The sequence below is a fragment of the Chlorocebus sabaeus genome, chromosome 23, assembly GCF_047675955.1.
Source record: "Chlorocebus sabaeus isolate Y175 chromosome 23, mChlSab1.0.hap1, whole genome shotgun sequence".
Taxonomy (NCBI): Eukaryota; Metazoa; Chordata; class Mammalia; order Primates; family Cercopithecidae; genus Chlorocebus; species Chlorocebus sabaeus.
The window spans coordinates 65,445,310-65,472,138 of NC_132926.1; the positions used below are offsets into that span (position 1 = coordinate 65,445,310).

The 26,829-nt window shown below is 41.1% G+C and overlaps 1 protein-coding gene and 1 pseudogene across 3 annotated transcripts in view; both read left to right on the top strand.

Moving 5' to 3' along the window:
• SEMA6A (semaphorin 6A) overlaps positions 1-22,665 on the top strand; it is a 133,423-nt gene extending 110,758 nt beyond the window's left edge. For all 3 annotated transcript variants that reach the window (XM_038008736.2, XM_008014202.3, XM_038008740.2), the window contains one exon: positions 18,383-22,665. In XM_038008736.2, the coding sequence (XP_037864664.2) occupies positions 18,383-19,581 (1,199 nt within the window). In that variant the 3' untranslated portion in view covers positions 19,582-22,665. The remainder of the gene's footprint in view (positions 1-18,382) is intronic.
• LOC103244375 (uncharacterized) lies at positions 21,052-21,853 on the top strand (annotated as a pseudogene).
• Positions 22,666-26,829: the final 4,164 nt, after the last annotated feature.

Sequence of the window (26,829 nt, forward strand, 5' to 3'; positions counted from 1 at the left end):
TTCAGTTTGAGGGATTGCCTGCTCTTTCCATCCTGAGAAAGCTCCAGATAGAAGAGAAACTGTCCCGACAGATTACAAGCCTTGGCATATGCCATTATTTGTTATGTGTGGCTCCTGACCTCAGATGTGCTAGTCCTGTGTTCTCAAGAAGAGAAAACTTAGTAGAAATCACTTTGTTTTTGCCACTGCGATTTTCTGAAACAAAATAAAACAAACAGCCTTTCCAATAAAGCATTAAATATGCCAACTAAATATCTAGCTGTTGGTTGCAGTAATTTTCTTTTCACTTCACTGAGAGGGGTAGCATGAATTTTCTGTAATCGTTAACTCCCCCCAAGGAATGGAGGTTCTCAAAGAGTCCAATTAACACTTTGACAGATCATTTTAAAATTCGGCATTGTTCATTCTCTTGGGTCTTATTATATTGACAAAGCTGGAAGCAGTCTACATATTGTCAAACAATGGTGGCAGAGGTGATTGCATGGGTGTTTAACATGATCACTGTTCTTGTGCTAGTAACTCCTTGCCTTGCCCTGTCAGATTTGAGTTTGTTTTTTACCATTGGTTGTATGTTTGATGGGGCAATGCCAATGAGTTGTGCAGAAATTTTAAACAAAAGATGTAGCTTAATGTTCCTTTTATCATAGTTTTTATGATTTTAATTTCCATTTTGTTCCAAATTGTTTTTTGTTTAATGTTCATGATTTATTTTCAACTTTTGTTTCGTTTTGCCAAGCACTGTGTGGTATGACTTGGTGATGGCGTTACTCCGTTGGAAAAGTCTTGTTCCTTTTCTGACTCATCATGGCGTCCCTTAACTTGAACCAATCTGTGATGCCCTTGCTTCTTTTCATTCCCTGATGTCAGTGCCTTAATGATGTCACATCCGTGTATGCAGCATCTCCTGGGATGCAAGAGTTTCATGGGTTTTCTAAGGGCCTGTGATGGGTGCTCTTTCTACTGGGTCGATTGTCTCATGAGAATGTGACATTTGTGTGCCCCAGCTTTAGGAGCTAAATATACTCTGGAATTGTTTCTAAAATCCATCATATTTCCCCACTAAGCAGAAAATGTGTCCACTGACCAGCTCGCTGAGGAGTCAAGTGCCCATTGCCCATTTTATTATGGCCACTGGTAAAAAGGCCAGTGAGCAAGGCATGCCCATGGCTCTACTCTGCAGATATGCTGACTGCCAGTGAGCTGGTCCCATTCTTTGTCCACTTCATCCTCCAAACAATTCTCCATTTCCAGAGTATGTTTGCTGCGTTTTTCTTTCTTTTCCCTGCTATGTCTTTCGTCTTGATTTAATCCTGTGCGTCCCTCACATTCTGTCGAAACACCCTTCCTCACCTTGCAGCCTAACCCCCTTCTGCTACCATTGTTCTTAGCCTCCCCCTTTCAAAATAACAGACCCAAGCCCTCTGCCCCTCTGTGGAATGTTCCAAGGCTCTTTCCTTCTACACTGTGAGTAGCATTCTGATGCTGTATGTATATACAGTGATACTAACAAAGCGTGAGAAGAGACCTGCACAGCACGCGGAAGCATTATCATAGAAAATGAAGTAATTTTCTCTCTCAGTAACTGGCCTTGCCCTTCATTACCCTACTGGCCTTGTCTAATGTCTCTTGTCCTTGCTGCTTTTCTTTAAAATTGCCTGATATCTTTCAAGCCCTGGATTCATTAGTGAAAACACAGCCAACTGCTCTGTTTTATCTCTGGATCCCTAGATGTCTGGAGCCTCCGGAGCGAGCCCTTTAGTTACCAAGCTGATAAATGAGATGCAGCCCTGACTACTTCTTTCTTGGTTTTGCCACATTAAAAAAATACATATTATCTATTCCTCCTATAACTATTGAGGTGGTAATAGGTAGTTACAAAGGGGTTCTAATTACATATAAATAAGAAAGAAAACCCAGTTTATTTTTAGATCTGGCTTATTCCACACCACCGCTTCCCACATCAAAAGAAATAAGAGCTTTCGTTTTTAGGTTAAACAATACTGAGAACAAATAGCCACCCTTGTGCCTCTTATTCCTCACCAAAAGTAACAATACTTTAAAGCCGATTTCCAAGAAGTCTGTGAGATATGTAAGGAAATTAGCCATGTCCAGAGCAGCCAAGAGAGCTATGTAGCATACATATAAAATGTAAGTGCTGACCACTGCTGTGAGGACACAAGAATATATCCTGAACAGAATAAAAATCTCCTACTTCAGACTTTATTTTATAATAAAGAGTTATTGTGAGCTCTCAGAAAATGGACAAAATAGTAAATATAGAGCAGTTCCCATTTAATCAGAAATGCCAGAGTTGTAGTATGCTTCTATCTTTTGGGAAATCCTTAAAGTGAGATATTATCACATTATTACATTTAGTCCAGAAAATATGCCCATTACAGACAAGAATAAGATATATTATAGAAACAGAATTTAAATTAGAGGTTAAGTGAATAACCTAAAATGGATAGCAAATGTTGAATATATTTTAATCAGTGTACAAGCTATTTGTGTAAGCAGTTTTTAGTTTGGGAAATAATATTCCGGTAAGATTCATAAGATGTATAAATACGATTAGTATTGTCCACATCTCACAATCCTAAATGGAATTTTATAAATCACAGAGGTTATCAATAATTCTCTTTATAGTTAATTATTTATTCTTTAAATGTGCAGTAGCCTACAGCAGTATTGCCTCTGAGGGAGATGAGCAGCACCTTATACGGGATGATTTAGGTGGCAGGGATGTGATGGCCTTCAAGATTATTGAGTCATGTGGTGGAAATTTATGCCCTTTTCATTGCTCTTTCAGTCTTCTGCATTATCTTCTTGATTATGTGAAAGGAAAAGTCTCAGTTTGGTGTTTTCTCATTAACAACTCCCTAAACTTGCTACTCTCTCTTTTTGACAAAGAGAGAATAGGGTTTACACTGGGGCTTTGTCTTCCAGCTGCACCTAGCTGGAATTAACATTGTTTGGCTTTAAGTTAATTTTTATTTTTCTGGTTACATTTTATCTTTGAAAAGTGACACTTTTTTTTCATTTGTGATAATGATACCAAGTTTCCCTTTGAAATACATTTTAAAGGTAATTTAAATAGAGAAGTAAATAATGCAGGAGTTATGAGGGATATAAAAATACTAAGTAAATAATATGGTAGGTGAGATTCATTGTTATGATTAAAATTGTAGTATTGGTAGTTGAATGACCAAATTTTAGGTGACTATGTACTATAGCAATTGAAGGAGTCCAGTGAAGGTTAAACTATTACCAAAAACTTTGTTCTGACATTTGGAAGAATGAGATTTGATGACCACTATAGCCTCTCCTGGCTGGGTATTGCAAAACCAAGTGAATGCATGCGTCACTCCAAGTGTTATAATTATACAACCCAGTGCCCTTCTGATTTCTTTGCTACCTACTGAACTTTGTGTTTGGGGGTGGAAAGTTTCATGAAATAGGAATTTAAAGTAACATGGATTTAGACTAGGCTTGTTAAGCATCTGGCAAGTTTTTTCTCCACACCAGCAGCAAGCACCCTAGTGTGGTCTGCCGCTAGTTATTACTCAAATTGTGGCCTAGGGAAAGTTGATGTTTAGCCTTTCCACTTTTCATCTATTTTGCTGATATCCATAAGGAATCTTGTGCTACAAAGTGTTGCCCGGCCTGGCAATAGCCTACACTTGACCCTTCTTCTTTTCTCCCGTTCAAACTTTACCTATTCTAAGTTCCAAGCCTTCAGTGTCAGCTGTCTTTATTAACAGACTGAGAAATCTCATTTTAGGTGAGCATAGTTAATAATAGATCCTACCCCCGGTTACTATTACATTTTAACACTCTCCGATGCTTAAAATCTAATGGATTTGGGATTTTAAAGCACCCTGGTTCTCCCAACACAGAAGGTAATTTTTTGGCTCCTATCAAGTCATATATAAGTGATTTTATGGACAGAGAAAATTATTCCTGATGACTGTAATAAAGGAAGAAAAATAGGCCTCTCCTCTTTTCCTGACTCTTAAACTTGGGCTGAATTTTCTCTGCCATTTCTTCAGTAATATTACCGTAACAAAAACATTTTCTGAGGTGTCTGAAGCAGAATTTATCACTGGCTCTGTGGTGCAATTTGGATGCCAATAAGGAGTAAGAGGCTATATTAGAGATAGACATAGTTCCTGCCCAAGAAATATCAAACACCAAACAGATGGAGCACAGGTAGACACGAAATGACCAACATTCTCTTTATGAAATGCCAAAATCACACACCACAGACTTTAAAAATATATATTAGACAAGTAAAGACAACTTGGCTGAACACATCAAGGACATAGAACTGTGAAACAGTTTTTCAGCTCCTTTCCTTCAGTTCTTTCCCTCAGTACCAATATTGTAGCAATAACACATCACTTGACAGGGAAGATGAGGAAAATGATGGATGTTTGGTAAAGGAGTCATATTTAAAATTTTTGTGGGAGTGTTGGCAAACTCAGGCTTTTATTTTTTTTTAAGCCTGAGCTTTATTTCAAGAAAAAACAAAACTCATACTAATTTGCATTCCTTTTGTTAGTAAAAATGATCCTATTGCAGTCATTTTTAAATGTGAGAGTTGAGCAAGGCAGTTTCAAGGAGACTTCAGAAAAAGGGCCTTTGTCTTGGGGAGTACTAATAATGGGAGGGTAAGGGTTTTCACATCCACTCAACAATGGAAAATTAACTGAGTTCGGTAGAACGTGCATGGCCAGAGGCAAGGAACATGAAGAGATAGTGAATTGATTGTGATGGTTCCAAAAAGTCTTTTGAATTAGAGATCACTTATTTCTGATTTTGAAGCTTAGAGGAAAGGTATCATTCAAAGTTCATAAGAAATTTGGTACATAAGCTATTACTGTTGCTGACTATGCAAAATATAATACAATTCTTAATATTTAGGTCGTCAGTATTTTTTTATTTATAAATTGTGCTATACCTGCCCCATAAAGATTTAGCATCATTTTTATTACTCTAAATTTTTAGAGATTAAACAGTTTAATTTTTAGAGGGTAAAGATTTACTATCATGTTTATTACTCTAAACTGCCTGTAATCTCAGCTACTTGGGAAGCTGAGGCAGGGGGATTACTTGAACCAGGGAGGTGGAGGTTGCAGCCCGCCAAGATCGCGCCATAGCATTCCAGCCTGGGTGACAGAGGGAGACTTCGTCCGGAAAAAAAAAGAGATTAACAATTTTAATTGCTAGAAGTTTAGACTGGGTTTAAAGAATATTTGTGGGAGTCATTTAAAGCATAGTGCTTGGGAGAAGAAGAGTAGAGTTGCTAGGCAAAATATAGGATGCTCAGTTTATTTGAATTGCAGTTACACCTGAATAATATTTTTTATATTGAAACAAAACTAAGTAATTGTTAGTGTAAGTATACCCCAAATACTGCATAGGACATACTTTTAACTAAAACAGTTTTGTTTATCCGAATGAACTGAGAGTACTTATACTCTTTGCTACCTGATAATTCTATAGAAGATGTTACTGATTACTTACTCAGTGAATATATAAGATCTGATTTCTATATTACATTTGACCTTTAACTCTTGGAAATCTAGAATAACCCATATTCTGATATGTTTAAGAAAAAATCTTTTTCCACGAAAAATATTCTTAGCATACTTAAGTTCAGAGAATGACTATGAAATATTATATATGTGTTTGAAATGTGATAAAGAGTAATTTAAAGATTATTACTGAAAACAGGCTTTCAAATGCCACTTTCAAGTAAGGAAGGCTCAGAAATCAAATTGTTCTTAAAGAAGAGCATGGTTAAAATTATTGGTTCTCTTATGTTTTACTTAACCTCAAAATTTTAACAACTGTTATGTTAACCATATTTATTCCTTTCTCCTTCCTAATTTATATGGCTGCCCTCCTTTTTTTTTTTTTAATCTGTCATTTTCATGGCTTTGGAGGGGAAGAACTGGAATTCTGAAAGTACTAAAAAATAATAGTTTAATAATGGTGACAATCTCATCTCAAAGAAAGGCAAGACAGTAACCTTTCCTTTGTTTCTTTTTTCCTGCATTCACCAGAAATTGAACAAACATGTGCTATATATAAACCTTATGCTGAGTGTTACAGAAGATACTAATTTGAATTTCACGTAAACCCGGCATTCAGACAGCTTACAGTTTAGTGAGGGATACCCAAAGGTGATCTAAATGCTGGGGCAGAGTGAAGTCTGACAGTAAGGGAAGTCAAGGAAAGAGGGGGAGGGAGAGTACTAAGGGAGTCTAAAGGGAGGCACAACTAATTCCAAGTGGGGTACACAGGAACAACCTTGCAAAGTCTTGAAGGAAAAGTTAGATTTCACAAGAAGAAGGGCATTCCAAGCTGAATAAAGTCCATGACCAAGACACCACACTGTGAAATGACAGAGTGTGATGATAAAGAGGCAAGGGGTGTGCGGTGACTAAAGTATATGGAGGACTGGAATGGAAAATGAGATTGAAATCATAGCCTGGAACCTTAAATGCCACGCCAAGGAGCTTTGGCTTTAGCGACAGGCAGTGGAGGATAGGAAGGTAGATGCTGGAAAGAAAAGGACCACAGGAGGGTAGAAGTGGGGAAAGACAAAGATAGTGAGATTGATAGGTGAAACATACATAGTAAATTGGTCACTTAATCATATTAGGTTATTAATTACATGTACATAATAAGTTTGGGAAGTGGAATTTTGCATCAATTTTGGATCTAAAGTGTCTGTTACTACACATTGCCGGCATTTTCCTGGTAGATGCTTCTTGCCTATCTAGCTCTATCCTAGGTAAAACCCCAGGCAAGCTGAACTCCAGACTTGGGCTTCTTCCTCTCTTTAGTTAAAACAGTAGGGTTCAGTTGAGCATGGTGGCTTAATTAATAATATAATCCAGGATGCCACTGTTTATTTTTACTATATTAATATTTCTTGGTCACCTATGAGAAAAGGAATCTACATGTAGTCTCCGGCTTTTCTTGGAGAGACTGAGGAAAATGATATTGTGAGCAAGTAAGGTGCTGGGCTCTCAAATGGATGTGGGTTTCCATGTTTGAACGTGTGCAGGGGGAGAGGGTCCAAAGCCGAGAAGCCCATGTGGGAGGCTGTAATTGTTCTTTCAGTAGTGTGGGCATAGATGTAGATTTGATCTAATTAATTTTGTATCCTTTTGACAACTTGCTGAATTTATCTAAGGTCTTGATGAGATTATTGTGGAAAGGGTAGAAGGAAAAAAAGTTAAATGTCAGCCATGTAGAAAGCTGTTTCATCTCTCCGCCTGCCTGAATTTGCACACCAGTATTTGAATTTTCTTTTCTAGGGATACCACTAACTTTTTATTTTTTAACCTAACATTCATTTTCTCAAAAAATGAAGGACTTAAATTATGATTATAGAGGCTTGAACTTTTGCTTTTAAAATGCCAACTTAAACTTTAGGGTATTAAAAAAATCAATTCACCTTCTAGAGGTGCTTCTCACCTTTAATCTCTAGCCACTTTTTCAAGCTGCATCTACTTGATATGACACTTTACCCCCACCCTTTTCCCTCAGTCTCTTCCCATTCTCTCCCATCTTTTCTACAAAAACACACACAATGACAAAGTTTTCTGACAGCTTAATGGAACTTTCAAGGACTACAGGGACTAGTTTAAGTGTGATCTTATTAACAGAACATCTGGAGTAGTTAAAAATTTGCTCTTTAATTGGTTCAACGGCACTGCGTTCATCTAGATTTTGTTTTGTCCTAACAATAAAATTGTGAAGAATCAATTTGTAGTTTGCATTATGTGGAAAAGTGGGAAAATAATATTCGTTTTGTCTCAGACCTTTCTTTGTGATAGCCTAGTTTCATCAAGTTTTTTTTTAAAAGGCTTTTTAGAAGTTTTACTTTGCAAACTTCACTGCTCCATAAGCAAACTAGTCCACAGAGGGCAAAACAGTGGAAATCAGGTAATTTTCTGAGAATAGCTTCTCTTTTCTTGATATTATAGATGAGAATGGCCTCAAACTATGTAGGGCTTGCTCAAACTAACTACATCACGCACGCCATTATCCTGGAAAGACAGAGGATGAAAAAGCTGGGTTCATTTGCTGGTTCCAGGGAGATGTAGGTTATGCAAGTAATAGATAAACTCTTGCAAAGCCTATGGGCTTCTCTGAGGGACTGAAAGGAGCCATGTGAACCTCATCATATGTAAATCTCTTAGCACTTTAAATTGTGGAAACACCCTGAAGTAAACTACTGAAATGCAGTTGGATATATTGAAATATACTGGGTGCACAGTAGATGGGATCTTAATTGGTGTCAGAAAGCCAATTACAGGCAATGTGAAGGTTTGTCACCCTTAATTAATATTTCTTAAGCTCTTATAAGTCTGTAGCCTGACAACTATCTTTGTAAAGAGATTCATTTTTAATGGCGTAATAAAATTTTTTCCACTCCAGTTATTTTTAAATTTCATATTTTTCAAAAGGATGCATTCCTTTTCCAACAGATATCTGCAATTACTTTTTTTTTTTAACTGAAATCAGAAGCAGTCATGAACTGTATAGAAATAATGGAAGTTCGGTATAGTCAACCACTGACAATGCTTTATTAGGAAGGAAAATGGTGTCGAGAAATTTATAGGGCAGCAAACTGCATTATGCCTAACCTTTTGGACATATTAAAGCATGTCATTTCCAGTCTCACAGCCTCTTGTTATTCATAAATTATAGATAGCACTGGACACAATCATCTGACATTTGTTAAGGTAATAAATATACCCTAAGTGCTGATGGGTCTTGCACTCCATGATTTAAAAGCACACAGCAGAAATTTAATGTAACTTAAAATGTCTTATGTAATTCTATGGATTTGCAGATTCAGTTCAACTCAGCAGATCAGTAAGCATAGAGCTCTGTTGAGTGAACTGTTGTGCTAGGCATCTTTTATTATTGTAAATCAGGACCTTACTTTGGGGAATGACACATGAACTCAAGTCCCTCTTTTCACCCCAGGAATATAAAGGAGAAGAACCTTCGTCAGTTTCTTTTCTTTTGTCTAGTCATACAGAGATGAAGGTAAAGATTTTGGCATCCCCTAAACCATTCTCAAACATTACTTAATAACTGTAAGTTGAGATGAGAGAGTGGGTTTTGAGATGATATTAGATGCAAGCCTTTAAAGGAGGCCACTCTATCCAATGGTGGGCTCCATCAAGCATTCTGCTTCTTCTGCACTTGAGAACCAGTTATGCCTGGGCTGATCCAGTCTAGGACATACGTGAGCTGTGTGGTACCAGTCACTATCTGATGGCCACAGTTACAGACATGAGGAGTATCAGAAATTCCCCCCCATGTTTTCATACCAGAGCAAATAGAGAACACAAGCATTTTTCAGCCGTTTTGGTGCAAGCAAATCGGGTTGATTCTTTTGCAGGAGTAGCAGCACAGTATTTTGCGCTATATGCCGTGCTTTTGACAGATAACCAAGGGAAAGTGTTAGGAATTTGATTGTCTTTCCAATAAAAGACGGTCGATTTCATATTCTTTATCAGAGCTTGATAACCACAGTAAAGAAATTATCCAATGAGACCTATTAAAGATGTGGAACATACTTCGAACACCAAGGAATACTTAGTACATTTATTTATTATTTATTTTACAGATTATTTTGAAAGTCTCGCTATATACTGCCTCAGTGATGTCTGAGGTTGGATTTTAAAGCTAAACATTTAGATGTGTTTTCTGGAATATTATTTATGGCATTTCAGGACAGCATTTCTCAAGCTTTAGGGAACATAAGAATCATCTGGAGGCCTGGTTTCTGGGCCTAACCCAGAGATTCTAGTGCTGAAACTTTGGGCAGTACTTGAGGATTTGTGTCTCTAACTAGTTCCAGGTGATGTTAATGCTGAGTGGCACTGATTTAGGACATTTTCCACATTGCTGATGGGCTGTCTTATTTAAGTTCACTAGTCAAGCTTTTGTTGTAGTTTTAAATCCTTATTTTTCCACTCTTGGCTAACATAGTTGAACCCTACCAAAGTGTTGCCTTAAAATAGTCTAATCTTGGACCCTGTACAAGACAGGCAACTTGTCAAACATTCTAGAAACACTGTCCTTACATTATTAATTGAGCATTAACACATTTTCTGCACAATGCCAACTGCTTTGTGTTCATTTATTCAACCTATTTCATCCTTCCAACAATGCTTATCTTATAGCCAACACTACTGGGGCCTGGAGACTGAGTGACATGCCCAAAGTCACACAGTTAGCTATTTGTAGAGCCAACATGCAAACTCAGGTCTTTATGAGCTCAAAGTTTATGTTCTTAACCAATAACACCCAGTCTCATCTTTAACCAGATCTCAAGAACTACATTTCTAGAAAATTCAAGTTGGAAGATTTAGCAGTATTGAACCAGACCTGTTTCTTCATATCTGTTTTATCTTTGTTTATAGAGAAAAATCAAAGCAAGTAATCAAATAATCCAAGCAAAGACTGGCCCAAATTTCACAATTTTTTAAGGAGGTCCACTTCTCCATTTTGTGGCTTCGATGCCCTATGAGAGAGTAAAGGAAGAAGATGGGACTAGGAAGTTGGAAAATAGAAATGCTTTGTCTGGTTTTAGAAATCACTTAGACATTGTGTTTCTAGTCTTATTTAAGAAAGCTGATGAAAGAAAACTTCAAAAAGCAGGAAAATACTCCTTGCAGACTCCGCTAAAACTTTGCCAACATAAAAGAATCATTACCTTTACAGGGACAGTAACAATTCTAGCACATGAAACCACAAACCAACATTCCAGGGCATGGCTTTTAAAAATTATCTTATCATGACTCTCAGTCTAGACATCAGTCCGTGCTCTGGCTGTAGCACTCCCATTGGCAATGCCATTTCTAAAGCAGTAGAGCAGTGGAGGAACAGTGAACTGAGCGTTCCCAGCACACAGGGAAAAACGAAGCTGTTTCTTCTCTAAAAAAATGAAATCGAATGAATTCCAGGCTCATTCTCCCTTCTATTCCTGTGATGACATCCCAACAAAAAATGCATCACTTTTAAAGGTGATGGAAGTGGAAGTGGGTTCGTCTACAGTCAACCACACCAAGCATTATTTCAATATGTGAGTTTTAAAATAGCTTCTGAATTGAGGATATTAAATAGCGAGGCCAGGAAGCTACCTCTACTTTGGCATGGTCCGTCATTAACTTTCTATATCTTGAAGACCATGGCGCCTCCTGGTACCTAATCTGTAGCCTGCCAGGAAACACACACACACACATGCACGCACTTAAGGGAACAGGAAAGTTTGAGTTATAAACTCCAAGTCCATTTCCATGGCTGCTGGCATGTCCGTTTATTCCTAAGCCATCTGGTTCACATTATGCCGTAAGACAAGAAGAAGGCTGCTTCCTGCCCAGATAACCACAGAGAGTTCCCATTTCACTTTCAGTGTGGTCATCTCGATTGGCTGGGGTGTGGCTTTGAGAATAAATTGTCTCCAGTTAGGGTTTTTCCCCTGTTTGTTTTCTTCTCCTCTTAATAGGGATTACAGCGGGCCCTGTGTGGTTAGCGGGGTGATGCTTGGCTCGTGATTAGTTCATTCATTCATACTGACCGTGAGCCTGGCATTTTGTTGCAATAAGATTTGCAAAGAAGAAAAATTGGGCTGTTAGATTCCATTCACTCAAGTTGTTATGAGGATTTCAAGGAAATTGTAGGCTTGTCTTACTATAAAGCAGAATCAAGAATCTATTTTTAGGGGATCCTACTCCGGGGCTTTTCTTGGTGTTTTGCCATCTTTCTTAGCTCTCAGACCCAACACAAACCCTCTCTGGCTCAGTAATGGAGGAAATGTCCATCCTCCTTTTTGCCTTTGCATATTTCTCTAAAGGACACAGAGAGGCTTTGTTGTCTTTGTGGTCACCGGGTCCGCTTTACACAGATGCCTATTAATCACTTCACTATGGAGACAGACACATCCATCATATCACAGCAGCTCAGAAACAGGCCGTTCAGTGAAAGGGGGTGAGAGGGGAAAGTGCACACTTAACCATTTCGAGTTAGGTTACTGGCTGCCTGGGTCTTACACACTTAGGGTGGTAATTGGGGTGGGGGTGAGTAGAACTCCTCCTTTGTATTTAGCTTAATAGGTGTGATTGGTTTTACGTATTTTTGCTTGTCTGTTTTGCTTCATATTTTGATAGGACAGATAACATCTCCCAGCTGTTTGTGTAAGGTGCAGGGGATAAGTAGATTGAAAGTTTAGTTTTAAAAACAGTAATAATAAATGCAGGTAGTCTAGCTGTGCTTTTGATGCAATGATACTGACTCTTTGAAGCCAAGAGTTTTTCGATAATGGATTCGATGTGGAACAGAGCAAGCTGAAAGTTAGCTTTCTCAGGTAAGAGAAACTGCAGATAAATTAACCAAGAACTTTCCTTCTATGAGTGGCAGATCTTCTAAACCTCTTTTTTAATCATTCAAGGCTGTCCACAGCCTTCCAAATGATGTTTCTAGCTCTTGCTCTTAGATTTTCTCTACAAGTGCTCATTCATGTATGCATTCCTTTACTATTTATTTAAAAGATATTTACTGAGCACCTTGCTGCCTGAAGATTCAGTGATGAGTTTTAGCAGTCCAGGTGAGAAAAACAAGTATCATACTAGTGATGATTTTAGGATAAAGGAAATGCAGAGCTCTGGGGACACTTGTAGAAGGAAGAACTTACCTGGCCTAAGGAGTCAGAGAAGGCTTCCCCATGTAAGCTGAGCCCTAAAGATAGGGTCTGATGAGTGGGAAAGTGAGTAGGGATATTCCAGGCAGAGGGAACAGCCTGTATGAGAGCCATGAAGCAAGCTAGCGTATGGAAGGGTGGCTCATGCCTATAGCCTAAGAGACTAGAAGGGAGTTAGACTATTTGCTATTACTACGGCCTTCCCTTTCCTTCCCTCCAAGCCCCAGTTCTTGTTGCTGTCTCCACTCCAGCTAAAATCCTGTGCATCTTTAAGGCTTAGCTCAAATACCATCTCCAATGTAAAGCTTTTGCCCACTGTTGAAGCAGAAGTGATACATCTCATGACATAGCCACACTTTGGATGGAGTTGTGTGCAAGCACTTGCCTTCTTCCGTGCTGGTTTATGCCTCATTCATCGTTGTCCTTCCCCGACACCTAGTGCAGTGCTTGGTAAATGTTTGCTGAAGGCAGCCACAAAGATGCTTGGAGCCAAAACCTTGTTATACTAGGAGAGTGATAATAAAGACACAACCCAACCCTAAGTTAGGGGAAAACATCATTTCTAAAGCAAATTGTCTCAGAGCCTGGTGCGAGGTTCCCTTTGCACAGAATAGTATCCGTGAGCAGGGCTACTAGAAAACATTTTTTAAAATAAGGAATGTAGTGTTTGATATTTCAAAATTTATTAACATGGTCATCATAGGAAAAGTCAGAATTGTACTGGGCTTCCTCTTGGTTTACAGTTTACAGTTGTTCTTATTTTGAATCACATGTTGCAGGGCCTGGGGGCAGGGTCCTTCATAATCTTTTCATTGCTTTGGACTCTAAAGAACTTCAAATTGTCTCTCTGAGGCCTCCCTCCAGCATCTGAAAACTCTCACCTCAGGGAAGAAAAAAAAAAACAGTGGAGATTCTATTCTTTCTCAGTTCTGCCAATTTAAGACATGATTTCAGAGAAATTTCTAAGCCAGGGTGTGCCTTGCTTCCTGCAATAGGAAGGTGGAAAGAATAACCATTTAGTACCTTATGACTGGTGAGAAATAGCTGGTGGTTAATGAATCAATGCAAAGGATTTTTCAAATACTGTTTTCATTACTAATGCCCCATTTTCAATTGGTGAGAGCAGAAGAGGATGCAGGGGTTGGAAGAGGAAGGAATTTCAAGACCCTAGGGTAGAGAAGCCAACTCTGATTGTTCTCTCTGCAGTGGGAGGATACCTGAGGAGGGGAGTATACCACCCTCCAAGGGCCCTTCACTTGCCCAGGGCTTCCATGCAACATCTGAAGCAAGGGATACTCAGCTCTAGCCTGTTGCCCTTTGCCCTTTGCCCTTTGCCCTTTGCCCTTTGCAGGGATGCATTTTTTTTTTTTTTCCTAATTATTCAGTTCCACTGGAGCACTCAGTTGTTGCAAATAACCCATTTATCGTCATCGACTCTTTTGGATTTTTCCCAGAACTAATTTCATTTTTGAAATAGTTTCTCTTCTTATTGTTTTGAGCAAATTACTGAGCACCTTTATAGATTTATTTTTATTTGTCTGATAGATGCTACTATTAAAGTTCTTTTATATGATTGGATAGAATTTATTTCCATGACTTCAAAAGCAAGGGGGTAGTCACTCTAAACATGACCCACTAAGTTTAGAAGTTCATTTAAAAATAGCTCTACAATGTATTGAAAAGCCATTTATTCAGCAATCATGTATTGAGTTACCCAACTAAGAGCTCTGTTAATGGCAAGGGTTATAAATGCAGAAAAAATGTGGTACTTGCCCAGGATTTGTACTCCACTGAGAATCCAACTATAATTGCCAACATTTTCCACTTTTGTTGTTTTAATTATTTCAAAATTCAGTAACTATAGGCATCCTGAAACAGTATGTGTTCCCTTATATTGCTTCGAAATCTCATATCACCTTTTTGCCTGCATTTAGAAGGCATGAAGTTTAGACCTGGAAGCACAGGTCTACTCCTCTCCAGTGGGAGACCAATACCAAATGGAATCCAATGGAGCAGCTGCGACTATCACTTGGAAGCCCTCTGTGAGCCACTAACCCACCACTCCTCCTTTGTGGCTTCTTCTGAGCTTTAGATTTATCCAGCAAACTACAGCATTTAAGCTCTTTCCTATTTTTTATTTCCTTTGATTGTTGTAACAACCCAGTAAGGCAGTAAGATTAGGTGTGTTCACCTCATGCTACAGATTAAAAAAACTGAGGCCCAGAGATGTTAAACCACTTGCCAAAAGGTCGCTCAGCCAGTAAGTGGGAGCCTGCAATTCCAAGCCCACTGAGATCTTCTCTAGCTGCTTATATCACCACCACTGACAAGTCTGCTGTTTCCAAGCCTTCACAATGGCTGTGCCACAAAGTTGACTTGATCATTTCTGTGAATGCTTCTTTGCCCTTTTTCATGATACAAGCAGAAAGCTTTAAGTATGAAAGGCATTTCCAAAAATAACGTTTACCTTATCTTCTTCAACTGCACTTTCAACTTACTCTCTGATCTGTTTCTATCTTTGGACGTTTCTGAATTTACACCAGCAGATGAGGAAAGCCCTATGCCTCCCCATGGATAGATGAAGAGATGCAAAAATGTTTTTAAGGCCACTCTTTATATAACAAAATGAGACGGGGGAAAAAAATCTGTCTGAGATACCATTTTCCTGAAAGGTCAGATCCTACTTAACTTGTTAACAACCAAAAACCTGAACTCAAATATCATCCACTAAAAAAGAGTTCTTCCCAGTGGAAGAATAAGTAGCTTTCATGAGTCCAAAATAGCCAAGGACCTTCAGACATGAAAGAAGAATGATATTTGGGAGCTACAAGTAAGGCTAAGAAGCAATGGATACATGTGAAAAATTTGCAATTCTCCCAGGGAAACCAATGAATTGCTCTAGCTTTACTCTCTCCATGTTCCTTTTAAACTGAGAGGACAATTTAAATAATAGAATGCCAAAGTCAATTATAAATAGCTTCCTATTATAATACACATTTATTGGGAATATCCAGTCCCCCTAAATTTGGTTGCCTGGAAGGGTTTCATGAAACACTCATTGCCATGAAAAACATACGTAATACACCCCTACCCCATCACTGGGGTCTAACCTGTGTTAAACTCCCATTGAAATCACCAAATCAATGAGGGAAATTAAAACCCATTTTATCCACAGGTGTACATTTGTGTGCAATTATATGTAGGGGGTTAAAAATGATGTTCAGTAGAACCCCATACATAATCAAAATTGAAGAAAAATCAGTTGCTATTTTAGCGTAATAAGGAAATGCAAATTTAAGAAAGAAAGAAAATTTTCATTAGCACACTTTCTTGGTGAATAGGTATTAAAATATATTTGAATGCAGGACACCCCGCTGTTTGGGGAGCTTCACACATAAAAGGTGTGAGTTACAGCCAAATTATCCGGCTGTTTTTTGCTTCTCAGTTTCTACCCCTTAAAAGCTGATGGAGATAAATCTGGAAATATTTGAAAAGCATCACATTTGGAAATTATTTGATATCTTACCATCTTGCACACTCTTTCCTTATGGTGAATTGCCTCGACTGCCTTTTATTACCGAGGGTATTTGTTGGGTCACAGAATCTTTATTTCTTAAGAGATATTTGCTGCTTCTACTTAAGTCACAATCCTTTGTCACAGGACAATCATTTCCACAGCAACCAACTGTGATGTCACAACTGAAGGGAGGAGGACCCTTAGGAAGGAAAGAAAAAGAGAATGTACTTTTCAGGCTAAGGTTTCTGGGTTTTAAAACCATCACTTCAGAAATCAAAATATTTTAGCAGAAAAACCCCCATGAGAAAGCTTCAAGGTCTCAGCTGTGACAAAGACAGCATTTCAGTAGAAGTTTAAAGGTTGCATGTTGTGGGTTTGGGAAGGGGTAGAGATTTTTATTTCCTTTCATTCTAATTCTGTGCCACTGATACCTGCCAGTAAAATACATTAAACATATTCCAGAAAGAGTTGATTTAGTAGATGAAAAATGTGTCTCCCGAGACCAGAGAAGGTACATTTTCTGTCTTGCTATCATTTCCATAATAGGAACAATGTTTACATTTCTGCAGCCCATGCAGTGCCTCTAATGTATTCGTGTTCTTTCACTCTCCAGAGGCGGGAATTGAGGTATTTGAGATTTTATTTTTTAGCGACTGCATCAAGCACTTAAGATCTGACAATTGTGATGTATATTCTCACTTGGCATTAAAAAATAAAAGCTTCAGTGTTTGCATTTGATTAGAGTCGCTCAGCTGGGTGGCTGATTAAGCAGGAATAGCGAAAGCACCTTCCTTCAGAAACACTGAATCCTGGTTAATGTAGTATAAGATTATGGACGGGTACAGTCACGTAATTTTTATTAAATTGAAGAGATTAGCTCTGCTGAAAAATCTCACTGTGACAGCAAACTCTAGGTGCAATAATGGGACCTAACACTTAAACCCACCACAGGGCCCCAAACCGTCTTATTTCTAAATCTTCTTTCAGTTCCAATGAGAGAGCTTCATTCAAATATTCAGCATATTCACCTGAAATTGAGTTTGCACTGTTGTTGTTTTTTTTTTGAGAGGTCATGCAAAATCAGCACAAACATTTGTAGTCTGTGAACTTTAGCTTTATTCTCTCAGTGTAAATAAAAATGACACACACTGTCTTTCCTCTAGTTGCTTGAAAGGCAAACACGCTTTTCCCCAGACAGAGGCTCGGGTGGCCACAAGGGGGTCATGGGAAAACATCCCAACTGGAAGCCTAGAGTGTTGTGTGATTTGTTCGTTTAACATGCATAAAATTGTTGCCTCTTCCTCCAGACTCAGGATAACTTAGTTATCCCAATTCTAGGAGGGGAAGATTAAAAAGCCATAAAGAGGGAAAGAAAGATAAATAACTTTTGAAAGCCAAAACCTCCCATATTCCATGGAGTGAAGCAGAGTAGAAAGTGCAGGTACTGGAAAGAGTGAACAGCACTTTTCCTTCCTTCCTTCCTTCTTTCCTTCCTTCCTTCCTTCCTTCCTTCCTTCCTCCCTCCCTCCCTCCCTCCCTCCCTCGCTCCCTTCCTTCCTTTCTTTCTTTCTTTCTTTTTTGAAATGCAGTCTCGCTCTGTCGCCCAGGCTGGAGTGCAGTGGTCTGATCTCCGCTCACTGCAACCTCTGCCTCCCAGGTTCAAGCAATTCTTTACCCTCAGCCTCCAGAGTACCTGGGATTACAAGCCCCTACCACCACGCCCGGCTAATTTTTTTATTTTTTTATTTTTATGTTTATTTTTGGTATTTTTAGTAGAGACGGGGGTTTTACCATCTTGGCCAGGCTGATCTTGAACTCCTGACCTCGTGATCCACCTGCCTTGGCCTCCCAAAGTGCTGGGATTACAGGCATGAGCCACGCAGCCGGCCTGAACAGCACTTTTTTAGACAACAAAGAAGGCTACAAATGGAGTCCATTTACATACTGCACACGAGGGGATTGGGGAGGATTAATTAGTTAATGTTTGGCAAGCTGAGCTTGGAAGACAAGTTGTGCAGAGGTGCTATTGTCACTTATTACTGTTATTAATTAACAAGGTGAATGCTAAACAAAAACAAGCCTCGGGGTGTGCTTTCATTTCTTAACGCCATATGCGATGTCCATTGCAGGAGTGATTCGGGAAAGTTACCTCAAAGGCCACGACCAGCTGGTTCCCGTCACCCTCTTGGCCATTGCAGTCATCCTGGCTTTCGTCATGGGGGCCGTCTTCTCGGGCATCACCGTCTACTGCGTCTGTGATCACCGGCGCAAAGACGTGGCCGTGGTGCAGCGCAAGGAGAAGGAGCTCACCCACTCGCGCCGGGGCTCCATGAGCAGCGTCACCAAGCTCAGTGGCCTCTTTGGGGACACTCAATCCAAAGACCCGAAGCCGGAGGCCATCCTCACGCCACTCATGCACAACGGCAAGCTCACCACTCCGGGCAACACGGCCAAGATGCTCATTAAAGCAGACCAGCACCACCTGGACCTGACCGCCCTCCCCACCCCAGAGTCCACTCCAACGCTGCAGCAAAAGCGGAAGCCCAGCCGCGGCAGCCGCGAGTGGGAGAGGAACCAGAACCTCATCAATGCCTGCACAAAGGACTTGCCCCCCATGGGCTCCCCTGTGATTCCCACGGACCTGCCCCTGCGGGCCTCCCCCAGCCACATCCCTAGCGTGGTGGTCCTTCCCATCACGCAGCAGGGCTACCAGCATGAGTATGTGGACCAGCCCAAAATGAGCGAGGTGGCCCAGATGGCGCTGGAGGACCAGGCAGCCACCTTGGAGTATAAGACCATCAAGGAACATCTCAGCAGCAAGAGTCCCAACCATGGGGTGAACCTTGTGGAGAACCTGGACAGCCTGCCCCCCAAAGTTCCACAGCGGGAGGCCTCCCTGGGCCCCCCGGGAGCCTCCCTGTCTCAGACCGGTCTAAGCAAGCGGCTGGAAATGCACCACTCCTCTTCCTACGGGGTTGACTATAAGAGGAGCTACCCCACGAACTCGCTCACGAGAAGCCACCAGGCCACCACTCTCAAAAGAAACAATACTAACTCCTCCAATTCCTCTCACCTCTCCAGAAACCAGAGCTTTGGCAGGGGAGACAACCCGCCGCCCGCCCCGCAGAGGGTGGACTCCATCCAGGTGCACAGCTCCCAGCCATCTGGCCAGGCCGTGACTGTCTCCAGGCAGCCCAGCCTCAACGCCTGCAACTCACTGACGAGGTCGGGGCTGAAGCGTACACCCTCGCTAAAGCCGGACGTACCCCCCAAACCTTCCTTTGCTCCCCTTTCCACATCCATGAAGCCCAATGATGCGTGTACATAATCCCAGGGGGAGGGGGTCAGGTGTCGAACCAGCAGGCAAGGCGAGGTGCCCGCTCAGCTCAGCAAGGTTCTCAACTGCCTCGAGTACCCACCAGACCAAGATGGCCCGCGGCAGAGCCGAGGACGAGCCGAGGACGCTGGGTCCTCCTCTCTGGGACACAGGGGTACGCACGAAAATTGGGCCGCGTGGTTTGGTGAAGGTTTGCAACGGCGGGGACTCACCTCCATTCTCTTCCTTCACTCTTCCCCCACACCCTGCAATAGGTCGGTCCCACAAAAGACTTCAGTTATCATCACAAACATGAGCCAAAAGCACATACCTACCCCATCCCCCATACACACACACACATGCACACAACACACACGCACAGAGGTGAACAGAAACTGAAACATTTTGTCCATAACTTAACGGGACGTGGCCACACTGAGTTTGCGTTCCAACCTGCAAAACACAAATTTTTCATTTTTTAAAATCATGAAAATTTAAAAAGACAAAAAAAAGAATTCATTGATAATTCTAACTCAGACTTTAACAATGGCAGAAGTTTACTATGCGCAAATACTGTGAAATGCCCGCCAGTGTTACAGCTTTCTGTTACAGCAGATAAATGCCATGTTGGGCAACTATGTCGTAGATTTCTGCTCCTCCTCTCTTTTAATGAAATAACGTGACCGTTAACGCAAGTAACTCTTTATTTATTGTTCACCCTGTTTTTCCTTAAGGAAAGGACTCTTCCAGGTATCATCCTATGAACAGCTCTTCCGAAAGCCCATTGAAAGTTAAACTATTTAACGTGAAAACCATTAACTGGAATAATTGAGTTTCTTTATTTTTACAATAAATTCACTGAGTAAATAAGTTGGAGCTGGAATTCTGAGCTTTGTGTTTGGACTGTCTGGTCTGTAGCTAAAGGAAAAAGTTAGGAGAGGAATATTTATTTAAATCTATCAGTTCATTTGCTGGTCAGGTCTCTGGCCTATAAACATGCAAAAAAATTAATTCATGTCAAAGTCCTTCCAGATCCTAATTTCTCAAGCAATCAGGAGAGAAGCTTTTAGAATGGCACATCATATCCTATAGGTGCCAACATGGTTTTGTCCATGGTTCCGACTTTCTGTGAAGGCATCAGCTTGCAATACGCCATCTCATTTCACTTTGCATGTGAGACAGCAAACAAAATCCACAAACGGTGTGAACTAATTAATATGCTGGCTGCTACCTTGCATAAATTAATGATTTGATCACACGGGTTCTTCGTGGGGTTACATCTGTGAATAGCCTGTTTTCCACATGTAAATTTGTGCCTTACACCTTGAGTTGTGTACACGTGTAAACTGTCGTTATGATCAACTTTTCCCCCTTTTGAAATAAGTGCAGATATTTATTTAACCCTCCCTTCCCCACACCCCCCTCCAGCCCTCTGGAAGACTGGAGTCAAGCAGATGGAAGAATGCAGTGGTGATAGTTGTCATGCCACGGCCTGAGAACGCTGGGCAGCACCACACCCTCCAATGCACACTGCCTTCTAGTTGTGCCAACTCGAACCACCCTTTGGCTGTGCTGCCGAGCATGGACCCCAGTGTTGTGGGTGGCAAATCCCCTTTCATCCTCGAGAGCTCCCTGCTTCCCTTAGATTATTTCAATAGGGTGATTAGCAAATAAGGATTTGCTAGCAGAAAAGGGACTAACTTCCCATTCCTCTTTTCTGCTGTGTCCACTGGCTAGAGAGCGGGCTGTGTGTGGTTGGGCAGACACCTGGGAGGAGTCCCCAAGCCATGTGCACAGCACACACATGCAGTGCACACAAAGAAATGACATGGAAATAGATGCAGGCAGGCTGGTCCCTGCTGTGATTAATGAGTAACTCCAAGTACAAGGCCGACCACAATGGATGCTGCAAAAACGTTGACTGGGGCAAAGGATTTTTTATTTTATTTTTTATTTTGTTATTATTGTTTTTAGGGGGTGGGAGGTGATGTGTGTTTTTCTCCCCTTGGTTTTCATTTGCTCAACACAAAAGGGACTTTTGTTTACTCTATCATGAACAAAGGAACTGTCCACATACTGTAAACCATGAGCAGTGTTGTTGTTGTTTTAAACAGTTATACAGTATATTTGGTGGTGTCTTTGTCTGTTTTTATTTCCAGTTGGATCTTCTGGGTTTAGTTTTGTCTTTAAAAAGAATTCAGAAAAAAGACTGACAATGACAGTTTTGAGTTGGATAGTGAAAAAGTGGAGCCTCCATAATCAGTGTGGTTGCCTTCAGACCTAAGTACTTAGCTGAGGGTGAGAGCCCTTTGTTCCAAAAGTCCATTGCAGTTTTGCTGTTGTTTAGGGGTAGGTGGTGGTGGTTGTTGTTTTCACTTTTTTTTTTTTTTTTTTTTGGCTTTTGTAATGGAATCCATGTTCACATCCTGTAAACTCTGTCCCCTGAAACCCTGAAGTATTTTCTAGAAATTGAAATATTGTTTTCTTCCTTGAATTTTCTCTAGAAATGCAGAAATTAGGAAGGCGATGGGTCTGTATCCCCCCCTGCCCCCTTCTTTCCCATGCTTGACTCCCGAGAGTACTGGCTGTGCAGCACCCGTCAATGACGTGAGCGGCTGTCTTGTCCAGTATTTGTGGGCCTCACTGCCTCAGCTGTTAAGGAGACCTGTGTCAAAACTTACATCCACATTCCTACGCCCCCACAACCCATCACTTCTAGTGTTAACCCTAAAATACCCACATGTATTGAGCTGGTCTTCTGCATTTAAGTATTTCTTCCCATTTGTTTTCCCCACTGTGTGTGGGGGGAGGGTCCATAAACCCGAGTGTGCCTTTGCTTTCCACCCTTGCTAGACACTGGTAGATGCAACAAATTCAGATTTGTATTTGTTGTAAAGTTGTAAAAATATTGTGATGTCACCAATTTTCCTTCCATCTCCACATCCCCTAACATCTGATTCACGACTTAATGTATGTTGTAAAAAAGGAAAAAAAAAAAAAAAAAAAAGAAAGAAAGAAAGAAAGGGAAAAAAGGCAAAAAGCAAGGAAAAGGCTCTTTATTACTTAAAAGTAATAAAACCTGATTGTTCTACATTATCTTTTGTGTCCTGAATGCTTTTATTTATCTCTTAATTTTTCCATTTTAAGCTGCTCTCCCCACCCTTTGTGGGTATGATTCTACTCTTTCCTCCATTTCTATCTGGCTTCCAAAGCGTACATAACTATAGAGTTTGATGTATGTGTTTGCAGTGTCCACACCCAGCCACCTCCACCCAAATTATTGACGGTTTCTCTGCTCAAACCCAGCCTGGGGCGGGATTTTAGCAGAAGCCACCGGTAATTAAAAGGCAGAGCACGCATTGGCTCCTTCTATTCATTTTATGCATTTTCTTTTTATGGGCTTGTTCATCATCAAACATTTATGGTAGGCTTGATAGTTTAAGAGATCAAGGCTAGGATTTTAGTATGTAGGGTCCACTAAAAATAGATCTTTGCACAGATGTGACTTCAGTCTTTTTACATATTAATAAGGTGGAGGGGGCTGGATTTTACTCCTTGTTAGCATTTGTCTTTTGTAACCCAGTAGACATGGTTGGAGGTATATTGGGACACAGCGCTTGATTCTTCTTTTGCAAAAGAGCATTATGAAATGCCTAGATCGGGTTTTCCTCTAGGGGTGTTTTTAAAACAATTATTTTAATAAGTCTTCAGCTATAGTATTTTACTTTTGACCCTCTGACTTTTTTTTTTTTTTTTTGATGTTTTAAGTCAGTTGAGTGTGGGAAGCTGCAGGTTGAGGCCTCAGTTCATACCTATAGTGACCCAGTAACCTTTAGATTGCCATCTCCAATTGTGTTTCTTGAATTACATCCATAGCGCCTGGCTCTGTTAGGCACAAAGTTGACTATAATGTAGTTTCTACCTCCTCATTTGCAAAGAGAGACTGACATGGCCATTGTAGTTGCCATTTGGAGGTAAGAACAAAGTACTGATGAAGCTCCCTAGACGTTAGGGTCACAATATTTGTGCTGGTTCTTAAAGAACGAGTTCTCTGAACAACTAGCCCAGGCAGAGGGGACATCCTTTGCAAAGGCACCAAGTGTGCTCTTTGGGAAGCAAAAGGTTCAGCAGGCCTTGTGCGGGGTCTCTGAGAGAGCCTGGCAGGGCAAGTCCAGGAAAGGGGGGTTGGAGACAGGCCAGGAGGGACCTGGTTCCCATATGCTAGGATTTTAGCTGAAGCAGGAGTGCTCCCCTGCTTTGGAGTAAATAAAACAACAGACACTTGTGCTTGGGAAAGCTACTTGGCCATTATGTGGGAAGTGGATTGGCCCAGAGAGGGATGGCAGGTCAGCTGGGCACTTTGCCAGATGGCATGTCAAGTGTGTAAGAGCAACACAAGTGAAAACCCCACATCCAAGGTCAGATTCTTTAGGACAGACTCAGCTCTGTGATCGTCCCTTTTTGCCAGAAAGAACTTCCATGGTATGTAATTGGCAGGTTAGCTCTGCCCGGTTATACCCAAATGTCTTATCTAGAACTGACAGAACGACCAACATCTAGCATGACCCTTTCATTTTAAAAATGGGGGAAGCTTTGCAAGGCTGAGGCGGGTGGATCACGAGGTCAGGAGATTGAGATCATCCTGGCCAACACGGTGAAACCCCGCATCTACTAAAATGCAAAAAAATTAGCCAGGCATGGTAGCGTGTGCCTGTAGTCCCGGCTACTCGGGAGAATAGGGGAATCGCTTGAACCCTGCAGGCGGAAGTTGCAGTGAGCTGAGATTGTGCCATTGTACTCTAGCCTGGTGACAGAGCAAGACTCTATCTCCAAAAAAAAAAAAAAAAAAAAAAAAAATCCTGGGGGAAGCTGAGGTCCGCTGAGTGAAAGGATTTGCTCATGCTCCAAAACTAGTGATAGAGCAGCTATTCTGAAAACAAATTCATGGTCTCTTTCCCCCATTCATTCAGATCAGTAGAGTAATACTAGCTAGAAAGACTTGATCCCGCTCACCTATCTAGATAGCATCCCCATCTTTCTCAGTCATCCTTTCTCATAGGAAGCCCTTCATACACACCCACCCTTCACCAGCTGGGCTTCCTAGATCCCCTCATCTGGGCCAAGGCAAGGGGTTGGAAAGAAGCTTGGATCATACAGGCTTGAAGCATACAGTCCCCGCAGTGCAACCCGATACTTGGTCTCGTGGCTTTTGCTGCAGTCAGCTTTGTTCTGGGCTGCTGAAGAGGTGAAAGAGGCTGAACAGGTGTAGCCAGTATTTTATCTGGGGCCCCGGGGATGTCCCTGCTCAGACACAAAAACTGCCTCAGACAACCCTGATTTTTTATTGTGTTTGCTTGCTTGCTTGATTTTTACAAGGTTAAAGGTTTCTGCGGTGCTTTTAGACTGTTTTTCCGAAGCAGTGGCTGTCCTGATGCAGCTACCAGGCTAGGTGTTTCATGGGATCAGAGATGACATCTTGGACCTGAATGTTTTCCTCAAGGGCCATGTCAGATAAACACAAAAAACTGGTCTCATTGTTCAGCCTTGTAATTTGGCAGAAGCCAAATCAGATGCTCCTGGACCCTAGCGCCTAGGTTTTACTGCCTGAACAAAAGCTCTTTCAACAAAAAGTCATTCAGCAAGTAAAAGTGTCAGAAAAGCACCTCTCATTTCAGACACTGGTACATTTTGCTTGAGGGAAAGTGGTGAGGGGAATTTAAAAGAACCCTTTAGTAACAAAATAACATGATTAAGAGCATAATCCTTTTCCTGGCTCAGCCCTGTGACAGCTGGGTGCTTGGACTCAGTAACCCTTAGAAACCCACATCTCTCCCTTGTCTTAAAACCAGGTGATGACGTGTCTCTTCTACAGAAGTGGGAAGGAAGGGCTCACATTTATTGATTGGGACTGCCAGACAGATGGGGATCTTCAATATTCCATTTAGAGTATTGTGTATCCCTCACTCTAACCCCCCCGGGGAAGACTGGAGTTAGGGGGCGGTTGACCTCTACAGAGGGTTACGGCTGAACTGATGTGCATTAAATGCGGCTGGCAGGGAAATGTGCAGATGTCCCTCTAGCAAATGGAAATGAAATTTGAGCAAATCAAGAGAGGCAGCTGAATAGTGGCGGGTTTCTCATTCCCCTCTGCAAACACATCTATGCACACATGTGCATACACAAATGTCACGGGGCTTTTTCCTCTTGGTGTCTAGTATCAAAAATGTCACAGAGGTTGGAACCCATGTATATTGACCAAGTGGTCCTTTTGGGAGGGCGTTCCACCCTTTCCCTGGTAAAACATGGGTTCCACTTAAGCACTTTCTGGTCAAAGGTGAGTGTCATAAACTACGGTTTAAGAAATGGGACCCAGGACGTTTACAGAGGAGACGAGACACAGGTCCCCGCTAGCCCACTGGCACTAGCTGAGGCAGCTAACAACTTTTTCATTCTTCCTAATCACCTTCAGATAAAAGACTCTCTTGAGAATCATTAACATCATTCCCAAAGCAAGTCATCCCTCCTGCTAACAGGCTGCAATAATGGTCCAAATAAGGGGAAACTAATGAAGGGGGAAAGTTGGTAACCATGAAATCAGAAGCACTTTTCATTGATGGATTTCAAGAGGAACAACAACAACAACAAAAAAAAAAACAGATGAGGGTGACATTGCATAAAATATCAAATGCCAGGACACTAACATGAAAGAAACTCATGCAGATTCTTAGGGGTTTCCTAGGATGAGAAAGATGATGAAAAACCATTTCATGAGCCAACTACTCTCTTTTTTCCTGTGCATCACAACTGCCCTTACCACACACATTATGGGGTACTCAGAAAGTGGGCTGCTCTTAGCAAACTTCGTATGAGTTCCCTGGCATGAATACTGAACATTTTGCACATCTAGTCCCATGTCAAAGTGGAAGTGTGAATTTCAGTAATATGGCTAAGGTTTATTTAATAAAAAATGAAAAGTGGAAGGGTACCCCCCACCCCCTAGAGGGGGGCAGGGCTTCCAATTGTCAACAACAATGACATTTTGCATTTGTAGCACTTTACAGCTTGCAGATATAATCTTGTCCATTATGTTGCTTAATCCTAATAACAGCCTAGTGGGGTGGGCAGCATATATATGATTGTTCCCACTTCAAAGAAACAGGAGTTTAGAGAGAAGGGATCTATTGAGCACTGATCAACATAACAATGTAGTCATATTTCAAAACCTGTGTGTCCACATCACCCCCCTCAGCTCTCTTGGGG